This window comes from Hippocampus guttulatus, chromosome 11, assembly GCF_054856545.1.
Source record: "Hippocampus guttulatus isolate MCC_2025c chromosome 11, RoL_Hgut_1.0, whole genome shotgun sequence".
NCBI lineage: Eukaryota > Metazoa > Chordata > Actinopteri > Syngnathiformes > Syngnathidae > Hippocampus > Hippocampus guttulatus.
This window is the reverse complement of record NC_141271.1, coordinates 11,247,332-11,268,481: the sequence shown is the minus strand read 5'-3', so window position 1 is coordinate 11,268,481 and position 21,150 is coordinate 11,247,332. Positions and strand designations below refer to the sequence as shown.

Sequence of the window (21,150 nt, the reverse complement as noted above, 5' to 3'; positions counted from 1 at the left end):
TCCGAAGCTAATGAGGGATCTACCCATCCATCTATCAATCTGTATCGAATTAGAGGCTGGTTTACCCAACTCTCCGTGGCCCACACGAGCCGTCCAAACAAGGGGAGGCAATGCTGCCCTCTATCAGCACTGCTTAATTCTCCTCATGTAGGATCAGACTGGGAAACGGACACGCACCCACACAAATATTCCCGTCTCTGGCTCTGACACAGCCTCTTTCGGAAGTCCGTCTGTGTGTCCTCTTCTCACTCAGACAACAGAGGAGGCACAATGGCGCGCTTGCAGTGGAGTAAGTTTCAGCTTCAAGGCGGGCAAAACTACAAAGGTCCCGTTCCTGCGGTGGAAGCGCATACATATGGAAAAGGACGAAACGGATGGCTCCGAGCGAGGGTTATGAATAAGAAAGGTCACATAAGGGCTCGGGCTGTGACACACAATCGGACTCAGCGCTTTTTTCCTTTGCTGCACTAGGACAACCGAAATGAACACTGGTATTTTTACTTTGGCTGCTTGCGGGGGATATGTATTCACTGTCAAAAAAAATCTGCACTCTGACTGCACCACAGTGAGTGCTCCCAACATGCTGTAAGCTGGACCCGCATCTCGAACCTGATCCGCGGAGAAATGACACAGGTCTTAAAATGACGTCCCTTTGTGCTTTTTTTTTCCCTATACTGCTTCTCGGTCATGGTGAAAGTATGAGTATATTCCAACTGACTTAAGGACCCTTTACCTCACACTGTTTTTGTCTGAAAATAGAAAAAAAGTTCAATTTGGGCCTTCACAATGAAAATGTAAATCTTTAAAAATCTGTCTCAGAGTAAAGCTTTCTCTCAAAATGTGAGGAAAGTGTCACCTATGAAAAATGGCCCATGTGTGATGACTTTTCAGAGTAGACATGTACCTTGACAACAATGGAGGATCATGGGGCTTTTGTTGCACCTGTACTGCAAAAGATCATTCACATTGATAACGCGTCACTACTTGCGCGGACTATGAGAGACACGCTACTAGTGGTGCACATGCAGTTGAAATTTTTCTTGGATGAACATAACATCTTGGAGGTCTTCCAGTCAGGTTTCAAGACGATGCATAGCACGGAGTCAGCCCTGTTACGCGTTTCTAATGACATCCTCCTGGCAAATGACTCTGGAGACCACGTGTGTCTAGTTTTATTGGACTTAACTGCAGCATTTGATACAGTGGATCACAGTATTCTGCTGACTCGTTTGCAGCACTTGGTGGGCATTGGTGGCAGTGCTCTTGAGTGGTTTAGGTCCTATTTAGCTGACAGAACCTTCTGTGTCAGCCTTGGCTGCTCTGAGTCACGCACTGCTCCCCTGTCATGTGGTGTTCCACAGGGCTCAATTCTGGGGCCTCTGCTGTTCTCGCTGTATCTGCTCCCATTGGGTTCCATCTTAAGGAAACATGGTATTCCCTTCCACTGCTATGCAGATGACTGCCAGATCTATGTCCCACTGAGGAAGAAAGACACCTTCTCATTAAGACCACTCCTATCCTGTCTGGAAGAAATCAAAACCTGGATGGCACAAAATTTCTTGAGATTCAATGAAAAGAAGACAGAGGTGATATTGTTTGGTCCCAGTGGCCCTTGTACATTCCATCCTGTAGACTTGGGCCCCCTGTCTCCTTATCTTAAGTCAACAGTCTCAAACTTGGGCCTTAAACTGGACAGTGATTTCAAACTCGATCGGCAAATTGGTGCCGTTGTTAAATCCAGCTTCTTTCACCTTAGACAGCTGGCCAAAATAAAACCTCTCCTCTCACATGAACACTTTGAGACAGTAATTCATGCCTTTGTCACATCCCGGCTCGATTACTGCAATGCCCTTTACTTGTCAGCCAGTCCTCCATTAAGCGCCTTCAGCTGGTCCAGAATGCCGCTGCTCGCCTCTTGACTGGTACTCGTAAGAGGGAGCACATAACTCCTACTCTGGCATCCCTTCACTGGCTCCCCATTCATTTTAGAGTTATTTTCAAGATCCTCTTATTTGTTTTCAAATCTCTGAATAATCTCACGCCACCTTACCTCTCTGAGCTCATCCGACCCTACACACCTGCCCGGCGCCTCAGGTCTGTGAACCAGACCTTATTAGAAGTACCAAGAACTAAACTGAGGCTCAGAGGGGATCGAGCCTTTTCTGTTGCTGGTCCCTCTCTCTGGAATGACCTCCCACTGAACATTCGGCAAGCCTCCTCGCTGCCCATCTTCAAAACCCTCCTCAAAACTCACTTGTATTCTTTGGCATTCGACTCAGCATGACTTAGATTTGTTCTTGGTTTTACTGTTTGGTGCTTTCTACCGCCTTTATTACCGATTTGTCTCACTGTTTATTGTGCATGTTAAATTGCTCCATGTACAGCACTTTGTATGCAGCGATGGCTGTTTGAAAGTGCTCTATAAATACTGTTGACTTGACTTGACTTGACGCTACTAACGTACATCGGTCATATTCTCAACCCACACAACTTTTTCAAAGAAAACACTGAAAGGGTAAGGAGCTTGCGTGCATGGGTGTAGTGTTTCTCTACAAAGTGGTCAACTAACCAGCCTGCATCTACTGTTTAGTACAGTGTTTTGAATTGTTTTGCACGGCCATAATAAAAAGACTTGCTTGTCAACAGAGAACAGGAGAAAACAAGACACGTCTGAAAATGCAAATGTTTTAGAATAGGTTTGGTAGTCTTAAACAAAACAGGCATCAGAAGCATGTGGAAGACCGTGTTCTGGACCCCCACCCTCGACCCCCTGGCCGAATCAGCTAGTGCCGTTTGAGGCATATTATAATCTTTCCCATGTAAATAATGATAGCTGTTCCTTCATTGTTGTACATTCCATTTATTCGCGATCTATGTTATGTGTCCCAAATATTCCTGTTTGTGTTTTGTGAAGATGATGCAACCAAATGCAACAAATATGGGAGACAATTACCTCAGAATTAAGAAAGGTTATTTGTTAAAAGTATTTTGGTTTGATGAAAACAAGTTCGCAATAAATTAATTGTATTTGGAAATGTCAAATCAAGTGACGAAATAAATATATCAACAGAGGGTGTAAATTAAAGAGAGAGTAAAAGAAATAAAATTCCTAATAATAGGTTCATAAAAGCAGCCCGAAACCACGCATACAACGTATTAAATCCAAACTTGCAAGAAGCATTTCTGTCCTGGCAAAAGCAAAGCATGCACTCACCCACAAATCATTTCTCATTCTGTAGTGTTCGCTACTGTTACCATATTTAAAATACTGTTCAGAAGTCTGGGGAAACACTTACAAATCTGCATTACAAATTATTACGACCCTTCCACTTGATGACAAAAGAGGAAGGGTGGAGCATAATCGTGGGAGTTAGGGAGGAGCAAAAAGGGGTTAAAATATGGAACACACTATATCAAAAACGACAACAATGTCCACACATCAACCAGTCGTTGGGCTAAGCACAGAGTATGGAATTAGCTGTAGCATGAGTCCATATATACATACATACATTTTCCGAACCGCTTTTATCCTCACTAGGGTCGCGGGGGGTGCTGGAGCCTATCCCAGCCGTCTTCGGGCAGTAGGCGGGGGACACCCTGAACCGGTTGCCAGCCAATTGCAGGGCACACAGAAACGAACAACCATTCGCACTCACACCCACACCTAGGGACAATTTGGAGTGTTCAATCAGCCTGCCATGCATGTTTTTGGAATGTGGGAGGAAACCGGAGGACCCGGAGAAAACCCACGCAAGCACGGGGAGAACATGCAAACTCCACACAGGGAGGCCGGAGCTGGAATCGAACCCGGTACCTCTGCACTGTGAAGTCTACGTGCTAACCACTCGACTGAGTCCATATATGATTATAATTTTAATGTTATAGGTTAATAATACTGCTCAACACAAACACTATATGATTATGAATAGCTCACTGTTCTGGGGAAAATAAGGCTTTAAGGTGTATTGTGCAGTACTTGGGAAATGATGTGAGAATTAACATATACACTGAAAGTTATTCAAATATTATGGATAAAAACATATCAATACTTAAATATGTTATTGGTACACAAGATGTATTTTACAGTGGAATGTTGTGTATTGTATTTTATTCTATGAATAAATAGATACTCTCAAATTTGAGGGATATATTAATCATGAAATAACACAGGGAGGTCGGGATAGACAAGTTTATACTTCCTCCTACTCAGGTGAGGTATTACCTATGTTGCATTGATTCTTTCTAACAGTATTTTGCTCATGGGGTCTTTTTTTCTCCGTTTTCCCATAGTTTATGCTCTTAATTTTTTCTAGCCTTTTTTCACTCAAGTTATTGTTTTATACGATATTATTATGCCTATGTATGTTGGAAATAAAATGGGAGGGGAAAAAAGGGTGCGTACATAAAAAATAATAATCATGGATCATGCACTTGTATGTTATGTGCTCAGTGCAGACATGTGCAACCACACCAAAACTAAAACAACAATAAAGGACCGCAGCGCATTTGTTTTGTTTGTCTTGAGCAAAGAGTCCATTTAAAACACAACCATTGTGTGCAGCAAACTTCTTTACAAAGTGGCATTGTCAACCACTAGGCTGGCATGTCGATTACGGTGGCAAAGTTGTCTTTACGCGTCGATGTAAACGGGGGATGGCTTTTTGATGTGTAAAACAAAACCGCAAGAGAAAACCCTCGCTCCTTTTACTAGATCAACATCATCAGCTCACTGCTCGGGTAAAAGATGTACAACAGGATTATTATCATGCTTCCGTCGAGCTGACTGATGATCTGATCATTTGAATCACCGGTGTTGTAGGAGGGAAATGTCTAAAACATGCAGGATAGCAACCCTAGAGGACTGGGATTGGTGACTTCTGGTGTGCACCTTGGTCAGCTCATCAATCAAGCACAATGCTGACCCAAGGAGACAATGAGCCCTAAGTGCACCTCACATGCATGATTTTGGTTATTGGGAGTAACCCGCACAAGCACCAGTCGGAGCCACCACCTGATTAGAGGTGCTAACAACCTCTGTTCCCCTGTGCTGTACTTGTCCAAACATTTCACAATCATCACTTTGTGGGTGAATCTCACACTGCTGCACAGGTAGTGTTCTCACCACTAGATGTATAATATGCTGGGAAACCATTAAACATGGAGTCCTAATGTACATGCTACCAAAAATAAAATAAAATAAAATAGTTGGCTCCACTTAGGCTGGTTTAGGACTGTTGCGCAGCTTCGCAGAGGCGAGAGCTCACTACATATTGATCGAAGTGGACAACCACACCTGTCGCGCAGTGTGTGAGAGCCTTCAACAAGTTTTCATAAAGGTAAGCAGGTGTGAGTTACTGACTACCCCCCTCCCCTCAATCGCCCAGTTCACTCATGTTCGGCAGCAGGCCAAAAGCAGCCTGGACACACGCTACATTCAGCCATCTCATTTCACCTGTTCAGAAGACATCATTGCGCAGTTACGCTATGAGGTGTTGATACAGGACGATAGACGGGGAGTATCACCACCTGCTGTATGCCGCAGCTGCCCACCCTCCCATGGAGACCACACCCTTGGGTACCCGTTGCGAGCATGAGCAAAAGAAAATGGAATCTATTGCATGTCTTCAAATGGGATTCACCTGTTGTCCTAAACCAGAGGGTGAACATATCAAATGCACACATTTGGAAGGATAAGCGAGACGAAAGGAAGAAAGAGCAGCTTCTGTACCAATATTTTTTGCTCAAAACCTCCACAATTTTTTTCCTACATCATCATTCTCTATATTCTTCTTTTTGATCCAAAACAGGTGCTTCCGATGCCTCATTCCGATCTTTACGGGTACATATTTGTGATTTCCTAAAACATTTTTCAATTCTGAAGTGAGTTATATACCCACACTGCACTTAACTTGCAAGACGATCAAGGCTACCTCCTCAAGTTGTCTCAGTCCGCTAGTTTGGTGCATCGCAATGTTCAGATGATCGTATTCACACGAGACCAAATGAGCCATACGAGGAGAGCAGTCACACCAAACTTCTGTCAGGGCGCTTTCACATCGAAGCTTTCTGTTCCTCAAAAAAGGGGGTGCCTTTTTCCTCCGATGTGGTTCCTTTCCACGAAAAGTTGCAGTCGCGAAATCCCATGTGAAATCATTCTCTTCTCTTATTGGTCAAGGGCAGGCGCAAGGATGTAAACAGGAAGTACGTAGTTTTGCTCCAGGGAAGAGAACGTGAAAGAGCAAATACAAGCAATATGAAGCAAAATGGTACTTTTGTTCAGGTTAATCATTGTCTGGATAAATTACCAGGCTACAGCATAACAGAAAAAAAATACTCAAGTGTACTATAAGGCAACATCTTGAGCAAATAATATCTATTTAAACCGTAAAAAGAAGACACTGCTAAAACATGACGATATACTAACCACAAACATGCTACACTAAAGATGTGTTCAGGAAGGAATCGGTTTCATCTGTTTACTACATCACCATCACGCCTTAAGCTTGACCTCGTTCATTTGTCATTGGATCAGCTCAAGTTCTGGTTGTTTTCTCGCCACAATCGAAACATGCCAGATTCCGTTGAGGATCAAATTAACACCACTTCATCCAGATGATATGGGACCAGTTACTTTGGTTCATATCCATGTTTCGTTACTGTGTTAAAACTTGAAACAAATGAACCACACCAAGACGGGGGACACAACAGTTGGATTGAAATGGTGCAAAGTACTTAAGTACTATACTAAATCATCATTGAATCAGAGTTTAAAATCCACTGCTCTGGATCTGTCACTTCACTGAAGGGGAACTCATCTCCGAAGGGGCATGGACAAACGGACGACGCTCTTCTTGCTTCTACTTAAAATGGTGCTTTATTAATATACCGACATGTTTAAAAAAAAAAGTGAGACAGCTCTTTCTCTTGCGAGATTAGCCAGTTTGGCAATCGTTTCACCACGGGTGAAAGGCGGCAACAGATTGGTGGCAAATGAGTACACGCTGAAGGAGCCACGTGTGTCTAAGCACCGGGCTGGTGAACGGCGATTCCAGGAATTTTAACTCTAGTAATTCTAACCAGTCTCGGAGCGGCACAATTTACAATTTTCTCACATCTAAGCTGGGCTCACCCCTGAGCTATGTGCTCGAGCACGCTCGCGCTACATCGACTCTGCTCAGAGGCAAAATAAACATGATAGCGCTTTTGTGAATAAATGATCGCTGTACAAATGAGGAGGTAAATGTGAGTTCACACATCACAGTTAATTCATAAAGCCCAACTAAAACAACTGTTTAACCAAAAATAAATAAATAAAACTGTTGTCAACACAACCTCTTGTACCTCAGGCGAGAGGAGACAATGAGACGGGGGGAGGTGGTCGGCCTGGCCGAAAGCTTCCTCTACACCCGGGATCAAGTGAGGAGTTTTCATGGATTCGAAACGGATCAACTAATGGCTATCGCCTATCGCCGTTTTGACTCACAGTCTGACCTGATGTGGCGCAATTTACACCTTCTGAGAATTATCTACAAAACAGCAAATTGGTCATGTAATTGATTCAGCTTTATCTAAGCCAAAGAACAGCGCGACACATTTTAATTATTGTACATTCGAGCACCATTTCACTCAAATATGCAGACGCACCAGTAAACAATCTTGTTGAATATTCACAAATCCCGCTCATTAAAAAAAAAAAAAAGAAGACACATATCAACATAACAGCCAATTTATGTCCCTTTTGTACTCACAGGCTACATTTAATAGTCAAGCAATGCTGCATATCATTTAATTAAATAAACTAGAGATTGATTCACACCAGGTCAAACCCCATGGAAACTGCTTTGCCAGTACATAGGGTAGAGGATAAGCTGCCTCCATCAAAAATCAGACATACTAACATTTATGTGGTTATAAATAGGGGGAAATGAAATAACTTCATTTCATGCACAAATTTAATTGTGGTCTTCTAATTGAAATTTTACCATATGGTTTGGGAAAGATTTGCAGGAAAAAAAAGCCTGATAAAGGGAATGACTTTCTCTCATGTTTAATGGCTGGACAAAAATTAAAACTTCAATCTAAAATTAAACAAAACGTTTGGAAATGATATAATGCATGTAAACTAAATAAATTGAGTCATTGCTAATAAAATATTCTCTATATTCCTTGTGCTTGATATCAAATATAAAATCCTAGTAATTTTAATATCAATAGTGAGCAAAATGCAATGTTTCTATTTATAATGACCCAAATTGCAAAAGTCTTCACAGCTAAAACCAAAGTTTATAGTCTCTGTACTCAATTATTTTTCACTATTTTATCTGGAACTAAAATAACCAAACACATTTTAAGTAAATGCAATATGTGAAACACAACTTTGCCTTACAGAAAGGCCCATAATCCTTAACCGAAATAAATAGCAAAATGCAATTAAATACAGAAATATTACATGTTACCTCTAATGACAGACTGAAATGTTAATCCACTTATTCAAAAAAGCCTAAATTGAGTCACTGCATGCTAAATGAACAAACTCACAATAGTCAATAAAACTAACAAGGCCTGAGGACAATGCACACACTTAAATATCATTACACTAACCAAAAGGTAACGATTTATAGACGACTTGAATAGAAGAAACCCAGAAAATAATCTAAGCAACTGGAAATGTGAATGGCATTATTTATTAAATGATTCTAATGTACGTCATTTAAAATGCGTCAGTATTCTTTTTCCATTGCTATTGTAGTCTCTTGCACAATGAGGATTAATACAATAATAGAATTCCATTCACGTGATATTAACATGAACGTCTTGATCTAATTATTATGGCCATGGGGACGTCTTATTAGGACGTCGCGGGGCTATTTCTTCAGTAGGGCACGGAAATCCTTTCAAAATTAACTCTTTTAATTTGCCGTTGAATTCGAAGCGAGTCAGAAAAGGAAGTCACGACGTGTAGAAAAGGCGTATTCTACTCCTCGCGTGATTTCGCCCATATATATTGCACCTCCCCTGAAATGGCGAGGGTTGCGGAATAGCAGGGGGGCGGGGGTGTATGTACATTCATACATGTGTGGGCTGAGGCGATCCACCCACACTCTTACACACACACACACACACACACACACACACACACGCACGCTGTCTTTTTTTCCCCTTTTTGCGAGCACACATGTATGCACTTTTTTTTGCCCCGTGTGATCCCGCCCCACGCAGGAAAAGGGCCATCGTGGCAGCCATTATGAGGCACAGCCATCATGGCCTACGTGCACGTTGGCTGAATGGGGAGTGGCGCACCCATTGTGCGCCATGTTGGTGAGCAACTCGAACGCACCGTTGCGCACCAAATGGCGTCCACAAACCCAACTTTAAAACGTTTACGACGTTGATTTACTCACGTAGGGTTCACGTAAATCGCCCCCTCCCCCAAAAACGCGTGGGTTGCGAGTGCAGGGAAGCGTGCACGGAAGAAGAGTGGGGGTTGGGGTTGGAAGGGCGCTGGAAGCGCATAGTGTGGGGTCACGTGTTCCTCCACACGGGGGTTGAATATTTACCTTTTTGTCACGCAATTTGGCTTCTCCCTAAAGGCGACGGAGCGGCTGCCTAATCTACATGTCCCGTGGAAGCGTATAGAGCTCACAAAAAGCGAAAAGGTACACTGTTACGGCGAGTATTGATGAAATGGCGTGGCCAAGAAGAAAAATACGTCGACACACACACACACACACAAAGCATCACTGATGCGGGGAATTGCCTTGCGTTTTCCACGTACACGCTTACATTTATGTGAGGAAGCTGATTGGTATGCTCCTCATTGTGCATTGCGGTGATACTGCTTACACGGTGGGGGTTGGTATGTTGGGGGGAGGGGGGCTCAGTGTAGTCATGATCCAATTCAGGTGCACTGACAATTAAGACAGACTTATGTAATATGAATATTTGCTCGTTTTGGCGCAAAACAATAACTCAACATGCATTTCCACCAACACCCGAATGTGTGTGTGTGGATGGGGGGGGGGGGGTGCAAAACGTGCTAAGCAACATTACACATCTTAAACTTGTAGGTTTGTAAATCAGTCATGGGGGGGCGCACACACACACACACATAATTTAAGATCCTCCATATACGGAATTCAGATCTGGACTTGAGACAGCTTTCTGGAGGGAGACAGTCATTTTAATTTTTGGTTTCGATTATTCATTTCAGAAATATTTTTGCAAATACTTATCACAATACTGAATGTTTTTTTCATATTTTCTGTACTTCATTTTTTTTTTTGCACAAAAGCAAATCATAAAATTACTATAGCACAACAGGCAGTGGACAGTAAAAATGAATTGTGACTGAAATACAGTGCATATTATACATGATCATTTCTCAGACATGTTTCAGAAGCCCTTTTTAAGTTCTCATTGAGAACCTCTCGACAGTATATAAGAGTGCGTGTATGTGTGTGTGTATGAGAGAGAGAGAGAGAGTGAGAGATCACTGAAAAGGCATATCTACGTTCTTTCCTTGGGAACGGTCGCGGAGTGGACCACGTTAACTTTTCATTGAGAAGTTGGAGGACTGTATAGAGGCGTGTGCGTGCGCGCGCTCTCGCGCGCGTGCTACGCCGATTCAGGCCTACCTAAGCTTCTTGGGAACGGAGTAGTCCACCTCTATCACCTTGCCATGCAGTTCTGCTTTCCCTATAGGAGCAGAGGCAGTGCAACATTAGGAAAGAATGCAAAGAGCAGTTAAAGTTTGGAGAGCTTGTGCAACCCACTCGTGGGAATCCTTTAAGAGCGCAAGTTAAGTATGTAGCGTAATGGATATTGTGTGTACGTGGAGAGTGGGCAGCCATGCTTTGCACTCCCACCTCGCACCCCACGAACCGAACCTGACTCAACAGGGTGTTCGATTCTCAATGTAAAGATGCGGGAGCAAGAGGGTGTGGGAGGGCAAAGAAGAACCATATTTTGTGGAGGCGGTTCCGAGTGGCCTGGCGCAGCAGCTCCGGAATCATCGTCTCACCTCGTCCCCCTTCACCACCCACCACCTCCCCTTTTCCAGCTACCTGTTTATGGGCTCTTTCCTCCGGACCCCCGCGACCCACCGCTAAGACACCTCGTAAAAACACGGCCAGGCGTCCGAGGAACACGGACGTGACAAGTTTTCCGCGCGGGCGTAGCTAGGCTCCCTTCAATAAAATCACGAGAAAAAATAAGTGAAAAATAATTACCCGAAGCATCAAGAGCCCCGTGCGCACGCATTCCAGCAGGCGCGATCACCCAAAAAATCGACGCATTCTACAACGGAATTTGCACGCATACTGAGCGTCTTGTGGCGCTTGTGTTGTCTTTAAGAGGGGACATTTAAGCGCTTCTTTAAAAAAAAAAAGTGTCCGGCAGTCGATCATCGATTCAATCAGTCTTGACGCGCGCACCACTCACTCACCAAATGAGAATCACATTCACACAAAAAAAAAACCTACACACAAATAATTCGTGCATGTGCTCATGTGACTGACTCGGTGCGTTATTTTTAAAACGTGTCATCTCATCAAGCATCACTTCTCACTCACCCGAGAGAAGCTCGATAGCCTTCACGGCCGCGTTCTGGTCGGGGAAGTCCACAAAGGCATAGCCGGATTTGACGAGGACCTGCTCGGCCGCGGGCAGCTTCCTTTCCCCGAAGAGCTGCTGCAAGTCCTCCACAGTGACAGAAGGACTTAGATTCCCAACATATAGTTTGTTCATGATCTGACAGGAGCAAGATTGGAGGGGGGTGGATAGAGAAATAAATCCCAGAGATCCTTAAGCGAGGCTGCAAAAAGAAAATGAAAAATGAGAAAAAAGGAAAATAAAAAAGGTGGTGATGGAGGGGGAAAAGGCAGTGGTTATACCCCCCTTTGAAAACACTAAAAGCTATAAGCAAAGCAAGCCCCCCCCTTCTAGCAACTCCGGCCCTGGCCAAACTCTTTTTCACGGGGACTCTGGGAGTTACGACACTACTCTGGAGCCAACAAGCACCGCCTCTAAAATAAAAAGCGCCCCTCAAAAAAAAAAAAAAAATAAAGTATGCTTGGTGCATACGAGGGGTTCCCTGCTGGTTTTCGGACCCGCGTGGAATTCACCAGAAAGTGGCATGCAGGATTTCCCGAATTTACACTCGTCTCACCAAATGCTTCCATTTGTATTATTGTCCCAGCAAAATGATCATTGGTATGTTATTGATCATCACGCCGTTTCACAATATCTTGCCTTTTGATTTGTACTTCGAGTGAATAGACACGCTTTTATCATTTGTTAAGATGCGTGACATACCATTGCACTGCAATGTAATTAAATCGGTTTTTTTAATGAAAAGAAATGATTATTTTTGCCTAGTTTTCCATTTTCAAACATTACATTTACAGTATTGTATTACTTGTAATCCCCAAGGGGGAATTCAGCTCTAACATTCATTAGTTTATTGTAATATGCTGTATGACATTCGTTTACATTCAATTTGTAGTTTGCATTTTACGATTTCTTCATTTTGTGTTAAAATTAAATACAAAATCCAGATGATTCATTCAATCCATCCCCAAATACATTGATACCTTTTAAATAATTGGTTGTCATTCGCCTATGTTAGACAGAGCATGTAACAACTAACATATAATATGTGCAACCCCATTTTAATCGTGAGCCCTACGTTTGGTAAACTCACTTAGTGGCCAATCGCCATGCTAGTCACAATACATACGTGGTAAATAATTAATTTGCATGCAAGTGCATGCACAAAAAAAAAAGAGTGATCCAAAGTAGCCTGTGTTAATTAATAATGTCTATCCAACATATCATTTGTAAGTGTTTATTTTGACAAATCAGACCACCATTCTCGACACAATATGCGTGCAAAACAAATCATTTCAATCTAGGGCGGGAAAATTAAATTGAAAATTGTGTTCTGAAACTATTCCATCGCCAACAAATACGTACCAGTGTCTCTCGGCATTATCAAATTGTTACAATAAAGACTCGTTTTGCTCTGAACTGTGGTTGGTATTGTGTCAACTTGTTCAACCACGTGAGTCGCCTTGATTGAAAGGCTGGCAGCGCATGGGGAGCTTCACGGTGGGTGGGAGCATGTTCACAAGGTGGAGCCTCTCTGTCATGGGGGAAGGGGGGACACACACAAGCATAGCGAAGTGCTGTTCCTGAGCACGTCGTGAGCACTTTCTGTACCGCACGCTGAAAGGGGCGTGGGGGGTTGGGGGAGCGGCGCGGCACGACACGCCCACACCGGGGTCCTCTTCACGTGACTTTTCAGCTTATCTCTCCCCCCACCCCCGGTGAAACAGTGCTGCCACCCTACAGCTGCAAAATGACTGCGTGGGGGTGTAGAAGTGTGTGGGGGGAGTCATAGACCCCGCCCCCCCCCAACGCACACACAGAGCCGACTCAATTAAATGGAATTGTGTGGATTCAAAATGGTTGCTTGCAGTCCGATGAAGCTATAATAAGGGGATACAATCAAGTCAATGGCATAACAGACTGGAGTGGGTTGTTTACATCCTACCCTGGTCCATGTTATGGGCAAGTAGGTCAGCGTGTTAGTCTTCAAAGATGGTCAGCAGTGTGGGTGGCATCTTCTCATCGATTTGGGGTTGGGGGTGATCAGAAAAAGACCCCCCGCCCCCCCCCCCACACACACACATACTGTATTTTCATGAAAATAAAAATATTTGTGTTTTGTTTCGATTAAAGGGGCTATCAATCTTTGGATATTTCTTTCCAATGGGACACTAAGACAGTAACAAGACACCCGTGTAAAAAAAAAAAAAAGTAAAGAAGCATGTATCTTCTGTCTGATAGTTGCATGGAAGGGATTTTCGTTGTTTAAATTGAACACATTCCAAACTTAATGTCATTGGTTTTAAATGAGCAAAATACACCTGCATGCAAATGGCTGCCATACAAATGTTATATGTTTCTGATTTGAGTAGTTTGTGGTTGAACATTGATTTTATGTATTGAAAATTACCTTGTCATACATACAGTACCATACTATTAAGATAAATATGGAAACAATTTCTTAAATTTACATTTTATTGGTTTTTATGGTGCTGTCCAAACAAATATTTGGGAGTTAAATTAATTTTTAGCAAGAGGCTTTCTTGCTGAAGTATTTTAGAACTGTATGGCAGACTACCCCTGCTTTAACGTATGGGCAATCTCCAAATACTACAATAAATGTCATCAAGCCAAAATTTTGTTACAACTGATCAAATAAAAACAATCTTCATGTCATGATAATTCCTAAAAATACATACTGTATACCAGTGGTTAGCACGTCGGCTTCACAGTGCAGAGGTACCGGGTTCAATTCCAGCTCCGGCCTCCCTGTGTGGAGTTTGCATGTTCTCCCCGGGCCTGCGTGGGTTTTCTCCGGGTGCTCCGGTTTCCTCCCACATTCCAAAAACATGCATGGCAGGCTGATTGGACGCTCTAAATTGTCCCTGGGTGTGAGTGTGGGCGTGAATGGTTGTTCGTCTCTGTGTGCCCTGCGATTGGCTGGCGACTGATTCAGGGTGTCCCCGCCTACTGCCCGAAGACGGCTGGGATAGGCTCCAGCACCCCCCGCGACCCTAGTGAGGATCAAGCGGTTCGGAAAATGGATGGATGGATACATACTGTATAACACAAGGCAAAATTAGTGCATGACTTGGCAGCAACAAGACGGTACTGTTGACTCTGTCTTAACTACTTTGCTGGCTTAAGAAGTTTTATGTAATCAACAACACTATTTCTTTGGGAGCATTAACACACACACGCACACGCACACACACACACACAACAAATGCTGTGTGAACTCAAAATTTCCAGAAAATAGCAATTAAACTAAAGGTTTTAAGTTTCACTGCTGCGAAAATTGGCTTACGTGTATTTTACAAGAAAGAGCTGAGAGAACGGTTGACCCTTTTATTTAACTCCAACTTAAATATATAAGTAAAAACAACCTGTTTGCTTTGTTGCATGAATTGTTACCATACTTATTTATATTTTAAGGTTTTCCAACTTTAAAGTTTTTCCAACTTTAATTCCTGTTTCAGGCCCAAAATAGATTTATTTTTTTATTTTTTTTTTACAGTGGGCCACTCTTTTGTCACAAAAGTACAGAAACATACAGTATACATTGGTGGAATGAGTCTGGAAATGTTTGATTTTGAATGCCAAGGATCCTTGTGGTTGTGCACCATCTTGGGGGACAATGATGGCTTTTTTTTCCATTTTGAAAGGTGCCTCTCGTTTGGTATATCCAAAAATATTTTTTGGTCATGAATGATCATGTGATATGATCTGGCAGTTCAATTGACCATAAATGTCCTGCTGTTGCAATGCTATTCATTTGCAATTTGACATTTAGAATTGCAGCCAAATTCACTGTCAGAGAGCATGCCCAAGGGGAAAAAACCCCCGTAAAAGATTTGAAGTAGAAAAATCACATTTCTATAAAATGTCAATCCAATTAGTCATACGTCATACACAACTAATTCAGATGCAATTTACCACTCATCTGCTGGTTCAATTCAAGGGAAATGATAATTCTAACTATTAGCTATAGACATGAATGTTAGCAAACGGAAATTGCTTGAAACAAAAAGGACAGACTTCATAAATAAACCAAAGCCACAAAAAGGTGAAGTGCTTAATTGAACAGTTGATTATTAGTGAAAGCAAGACAGCTCTTAATGTCACATTAATTTAGCCAACGTTGAGCTGCTTTTTAATTAAATTGGTAAAATTTTGGTCTGCTATAGGCCCAAAGTCCTGAGTGCAGTTAACCATTTTCAGCTATAAAAGGTCATATATATTAGCCATCACAGTGACAGAAACAGATAGCATATAAGGTACATTCAACAAAGCTCTCATTTATGCAACAGTATAAAAGCTTTGCGTTCAACTAAACAGGCTTAGATCAGAGTAAAACAAGGAGTCAGGTTTTTTTTTTTGTTGTTTTTTGGGAGGAGGAGGGGAGGGGGTTGTGGTGTGCCGTGAGGGTCTTCTAATGTTAAACCTGTGCCGTGGAAACACTGAAAACGATGCAGGAAGAATGAACACAGTCGAGAGGCTACAATGTACAGCTGCTCAAAATCTAGCTTTTCAAGACAATTAGCTTGAGCTGAGCAACTCAAGATACGTCATTTAGACCATTTTAGAGATATAAAATTAACACAACCATACCAAAGTGGCACTGCCGTCGTCGTCGTTCACTTTGAATTAAATTGTCTTTTACTTTTGAGAAGCTTTGTTCGCCAACTTTACTTTAAAAGAAGCGGCTGAAACCCGAATGGGTGCTACAACGTGGTGACGTCATGTTCTTTTTTTTTTACGTGCTTTATTGAACAGTGACAGAGGACATGACAAAAATCGTCCTGCCAAAAAAGCACCAACTTTGCCAAAAATCACTACATGTAGTTCGATGCGCTAACACAATTCAAAGTGATAAAAATACACTTCACATAAAATGAACAATGATGGCCCCAGTGATCATGCCCACAGTAAGAGACGTGGCATCTGTACAGTCAGTAAATTTAAACACAAGTAGAGAGACACAAGTAGAGATGTGACAATTATCACGTGGAGATCAAGTAATTTGATGAGTTCCGCATTAAAGCATCTCCAAAAACCTGTCTCTTTATAAAATGTAAAAAACGAAGCCAAGGGTGAGAAAACGCATGTGACAAATGACACTGCTTTCTATTCAGTCTGTTTCGCAATCCTAAAGGACTATTGCTCGTTAGGCGCTACTAAACAAATGAAATCCTCAATTGAAAATTGTACTCTTTCGCTTCACCTGCCACAGCTACACAGCACATTTTGTCTTGTGAATATCAAGAGCACCGGTTCCATCCCGTTGCCCAATTGGGATGTCAGGATCTGGTTTGGGGATTATTGTTGGTCCACCAGTTTCAGAGAAGGCATATCTGTGTCGGGTATATAATTAATGCATGGGTTTTAATCACATTAAAATGTAAAAGCTGTTTTATTGATACATGGCAGGCCTGCTCACCTTTCATAATTCATGTTGTTTATCTCATGCTTGCGGGAGTGGTGGAAATGTCATGCCAAATTTCAAAAAGATAGCGAGATGAACATGGTTTTAGACTTTTAATAGTGTTAAGAACTGTGGATAAATGTGGAACCACTGATGTAGAATAAAATCTGTTTCGGAACAATGGTCAACTGATTTACTGAGATTTACTGAAATAATGGACATCAAATTCATGAGCTCCAGTGTCACCATCATAAAACCATTACCAGTAACTGTTCTGCAATGTTTTAAGCAACAAGTTAACATTGTTAACAGACACATACGTCGAAAAAAGTTATTCTCTGTATGTCAAAGTGTAAACCAAAAATTTTCACTTGACTTGTGATCAAATTCTAAATGGGTCCATTCGACTTTCAGATCCCGAAACTTTATTCCTCGCTGCGGGGCAATAGATGTTCCACTGTTAATTGAATCTCAACCTTGCATGACGTCATATGATACAATAGTGACATAGGGGTCTCTGTCTGAACGAGACCGCTTGTGCACAAATGGAGCGTGTTCATGAACCCGTCCACGCACAGCCACTCCTGACGACATACACTAGGGAGACAGCCTGGCATCATCCGGTTCACCCAAGGAATGACCAGCAACTTTGTGCTAAGAGATAATTCTCATCATTCTCATTCACCAGAAGACCCAAGTACGACATAGAAGAGTAATCACATGGACCTGGATCTGTATTTCAAGGAAGTTGGCCTCATGAGAGCGTGGAACAAATTGAATACCTATTCCCAATGAAATGTCCCCCATCTCTGTTTCTATGGTGATGATATCCATGTTATCATCAACAGTATATTCTACTCCACATTGTCGTGTTGTTAACCTTGAGTGCATTGTGTATTTACAGCACGTAAGATTCAGCACTTTTGACAATAAGACACTTAAAGGTTCAGCATGTGTGCCCAAGAGAAAAGAGTCCATCATTTTGTTTTGGCCGACATGGAAACCAGTCATTTTTTGGATCAAATATTGGTAAGCAGATATGCGGGAAGATATTTCAGTATTATTTTGTCAGGTGTACCTCTACTGTGATCCACTACAAGAGATGTATCAAATAATTCTACCTACGCAGAGATGTTATACTTGTTAGCGAGCTCATTAATGATCAAGATGTTTATTAGAATTTATTTGCACTGTATCATACCGAGAAGGGTCTCTAATATTTTGCTCCTCCATACAAGTAAAATAATCAAAAATTAGAAACACCTCTCAGTTGTACACTGCCACATCAGCCAATAATGACCACATCGTTAAATTAGCAGCTCATAACTGAGCATTCGTATCTTTTCCAGTGCCGACTTTTTGATAAGCACTCATAATGGAGCTTCGATTATCTGGGGTTTCCTAATATTTTAACCTTGCATGGGAAGAGAAAATTGTATTTCCTACTTATATTTAGCATAAAAGAGGGTCATTTGAAGCTGGTGGCTAACAGAATTTTTTTTTTATCACAGAACCAAATCTCTAACATGTTCGCCAAGCTACAATAACTTTTCTCACCGTAATCTCAACACTGTCGTATGAGTACTACGATAGAAATTTGAACAATAAAGTGCATACCACTCCTCATTGTTCGACTATATGTGCAAGGAGAATTATTTTTGAAGAAAATGAGTGTACAAGATGACCTGACTATGATCAAATTCACCAAGCGAAAGGAGCAAAAACTTGGACTCAAACTTTATTTTAAATTGCATTCAGGATTTGATGGTGCTTTTTTAATCACTTAAACTGTCATGATGCTGTTTCTATTCACCTCATTTATCTTCATCGCCACCTGAGGGAAGAGATCAAACGCAACATTTAACAGAAATACTTGTCATGCTGCTTTCAGAGCCATAGCGACTTAAGAGTCCATAAATAAGGTCTGAATACAAATGTTCTGTTTGTTTGCACTCACATTGGGAAAGCCTGTTGATTTTCAACTTGTCAGTGTGACTCAGAATTGATGCTTGGCCCAGCTTGACATGCCTGTTCTCAGGAATGATGTATGAGTAGGCATAGCTGCACATTAAAACATGTTAAATACTGTATCACAATTTAATTCAAATACAATAATAAATCTTTGTGTAAATGTCACATCCCAAAATGCTAGATGGAATCATAGTTATAGGGCAGGTCCTGTGTGTCACTTTTGATTTTTTTTTTTATAGTTCCTCAAGTGATCTATTTGAAAATGAGAGCAATTATGATTGATGCATTGGTGTCGTAGTTTCAGGCATAGTGAGCATGCCCTGTACTATGGCTTCTTCACACATTACAAAACATCCAGCTATTAGGAGTCTAAATTCTACGTAGGCGTCAATGTGAAGTTATTTGTAGTTTTTTTGTTGTTGTTGTTATTGTTGTTGTTGTTGTGAGGCTAACTGGATTGATAGTTGTATAGAATGACATTACAATTAATTAAGAGGCAGGGTGTGAGGTTTCCCGCTAGATGGTGCTGGTTTTCTTTGTGTCCATCTTTGTGTCCACTTTCGTATGTAGAGTACCTGTACCCTGATCTTCAGTCGCGTTATTAGCGTCAACTAAAATTGAGGAAAAATTTCCGTTAACGAAATAAAATACATCTGAAAATGCTTTTTAAAAAAAGGAAAACTAACTGAAATTATATCTTCCTTTAATAAAAATACAACTATCACCGTAGCTGGATTGTCCTTCGTTTTTGTCAATGTGATTGATAGCATTTATGAGCTTTTGTGGTTAATTTTAAATGTAATTATTTCAGTATTCGTGTACAGTCGTACAGAAAAAGAGTAGGCCAAACAGTTATTTTGAGATTGTAGTTTTCTCTACTTTATTAGACAATACTTTTTTTTATCTTACACTCGACAAATACCTCATGTATTCAAATAACATTAAAAAAACAACCTTAAACATTTTTTACAACGAATAAAATAAAAATGAAATCAAGCATGTTCAATAAAATAAGAAATAAAAAATAACAAAGCTGCTCTATAAATGAAATAAAATCACCGTTATTAAAAAAACAACAATAAACGAAATAAAAAGTAACCATGATGAAAAATTACACGAACAACATGGCTACGTTTTGAGAAGTGTTAATTAACTCAGAGTCAGGAGTTGTAAATATCATTTGGTTGCTACCAAATGCGTTCACGCATACAGAAGTATTGTTTCACTGTGTTCTGTATAAATGGCAGAACTGGATAAATGTTACGCCTTCTGTTACAGCAACTTTTCTATATGCTGTATTTGACCTCTTTCGACGTCACCAAGACATCGCTTATCAATTTACCTTGGACATCATTAACTTTGATGATCATATCCATCACTTCCCCTTGACCATGCTCTCACCTATAAAAAAAAAGTAAGCGGCTCAAGTCAGTCTGTGTGTTCGCAGTGGAGACAATTAACGTTGAGAAATTACCTCGGATGCATGTGGATCTCGATTTTGAGGTGACCACAAATCTCTACAAAGGGAAGGACAGATGATCTGGGATTTCTATTCAATTTTGTTCAACTTCAAATTCAATCCGTTTCGATTTTCGATACCGTTTCATGTCTTCATTATGATTGAGGGGGAGCTTTTCTTAAACGTAATCATATGGTGGTTGCTATAAATTTACGGGTTTATGCCATGTGAAATCTGACGAAATGGGGTATATTGCATTTGGATTGCAACATGATCATACACAAAAATATTCTTCGCCCGAACAGGGACTTGAACCCTGGACCCTCAGATTAAAAGTCTGATGCTCTACCGACTGAGCTATCCGGGCTCTATTGAATTTGGTTGTAAATTAAATATAAAATATAAAAATTATGAGCTAACCAGATGGGATAAGGAATGTTTGAAGCCCTGGGACTTCCTTTGTTTCCCAAAAAAACCCTGACATTTAAAGGCTTCGTTCTCAGCATGGACAGTGGCATCTGCTGGCACTTTTGAGTCAAGGCAGTGATTTGTTCGAGAAATTGTCAGACGCATTCCTACAAAAGGTACAGTAAAAGTTAAACAAAACGTTGCGAGTACATATTTTACCATGATTGCACATGTTATACACAATTATTAGATAACACTACGATAAAAAAAAAATGTTCTG

General features: G+C 41.2%; 1 protein-coding gene and 1 non-coding gene across 3 annotated transcripts in view; both read right to left on the bottom strand.

Moving 5' to 3' along the window:
- The window catches only part of igf2bp2a (insulin-like growth factor 2 mRNA binding protein 2a), a 53,802-nt gene extending 41,756 nt beyond the window's left edge, over positions 1-12,046 (bottom strand). For both annotated transcript variants that reach the window (XM_086124133.1, XM_086124134.1), the window contains exons 1-2: positions 11,571-12,046; positions 10,635-10,695 (exon numbers count right to left, since the gene is read on the bottom strand). In XM_086124133.1, coding sequence (XP_085980259.1) covers positions 10,635-10,695; positions 11,571-11,745 — 236 coding nt within the window. In that variant the 5' untranslated portion in view covers positions 11,746-12,046. The remainder of the gene's footprint in view (positions 1-10,634; positions 10,696-11,570) is intronic.
- Positions 12,047-20,756: 8,710 nt separating this feature from the next.
- trnak-uuu (transfer RNA lysine (anticodon UUU)) lies at positions 20,757-20,829 on the bottom strand. The gene has a single exon. It is a non-coding gene; the product is annotated as a tRNA-Lys (tRNA).
- Positions 20,830-21,150: the final 321 nt, after the last annotated feature.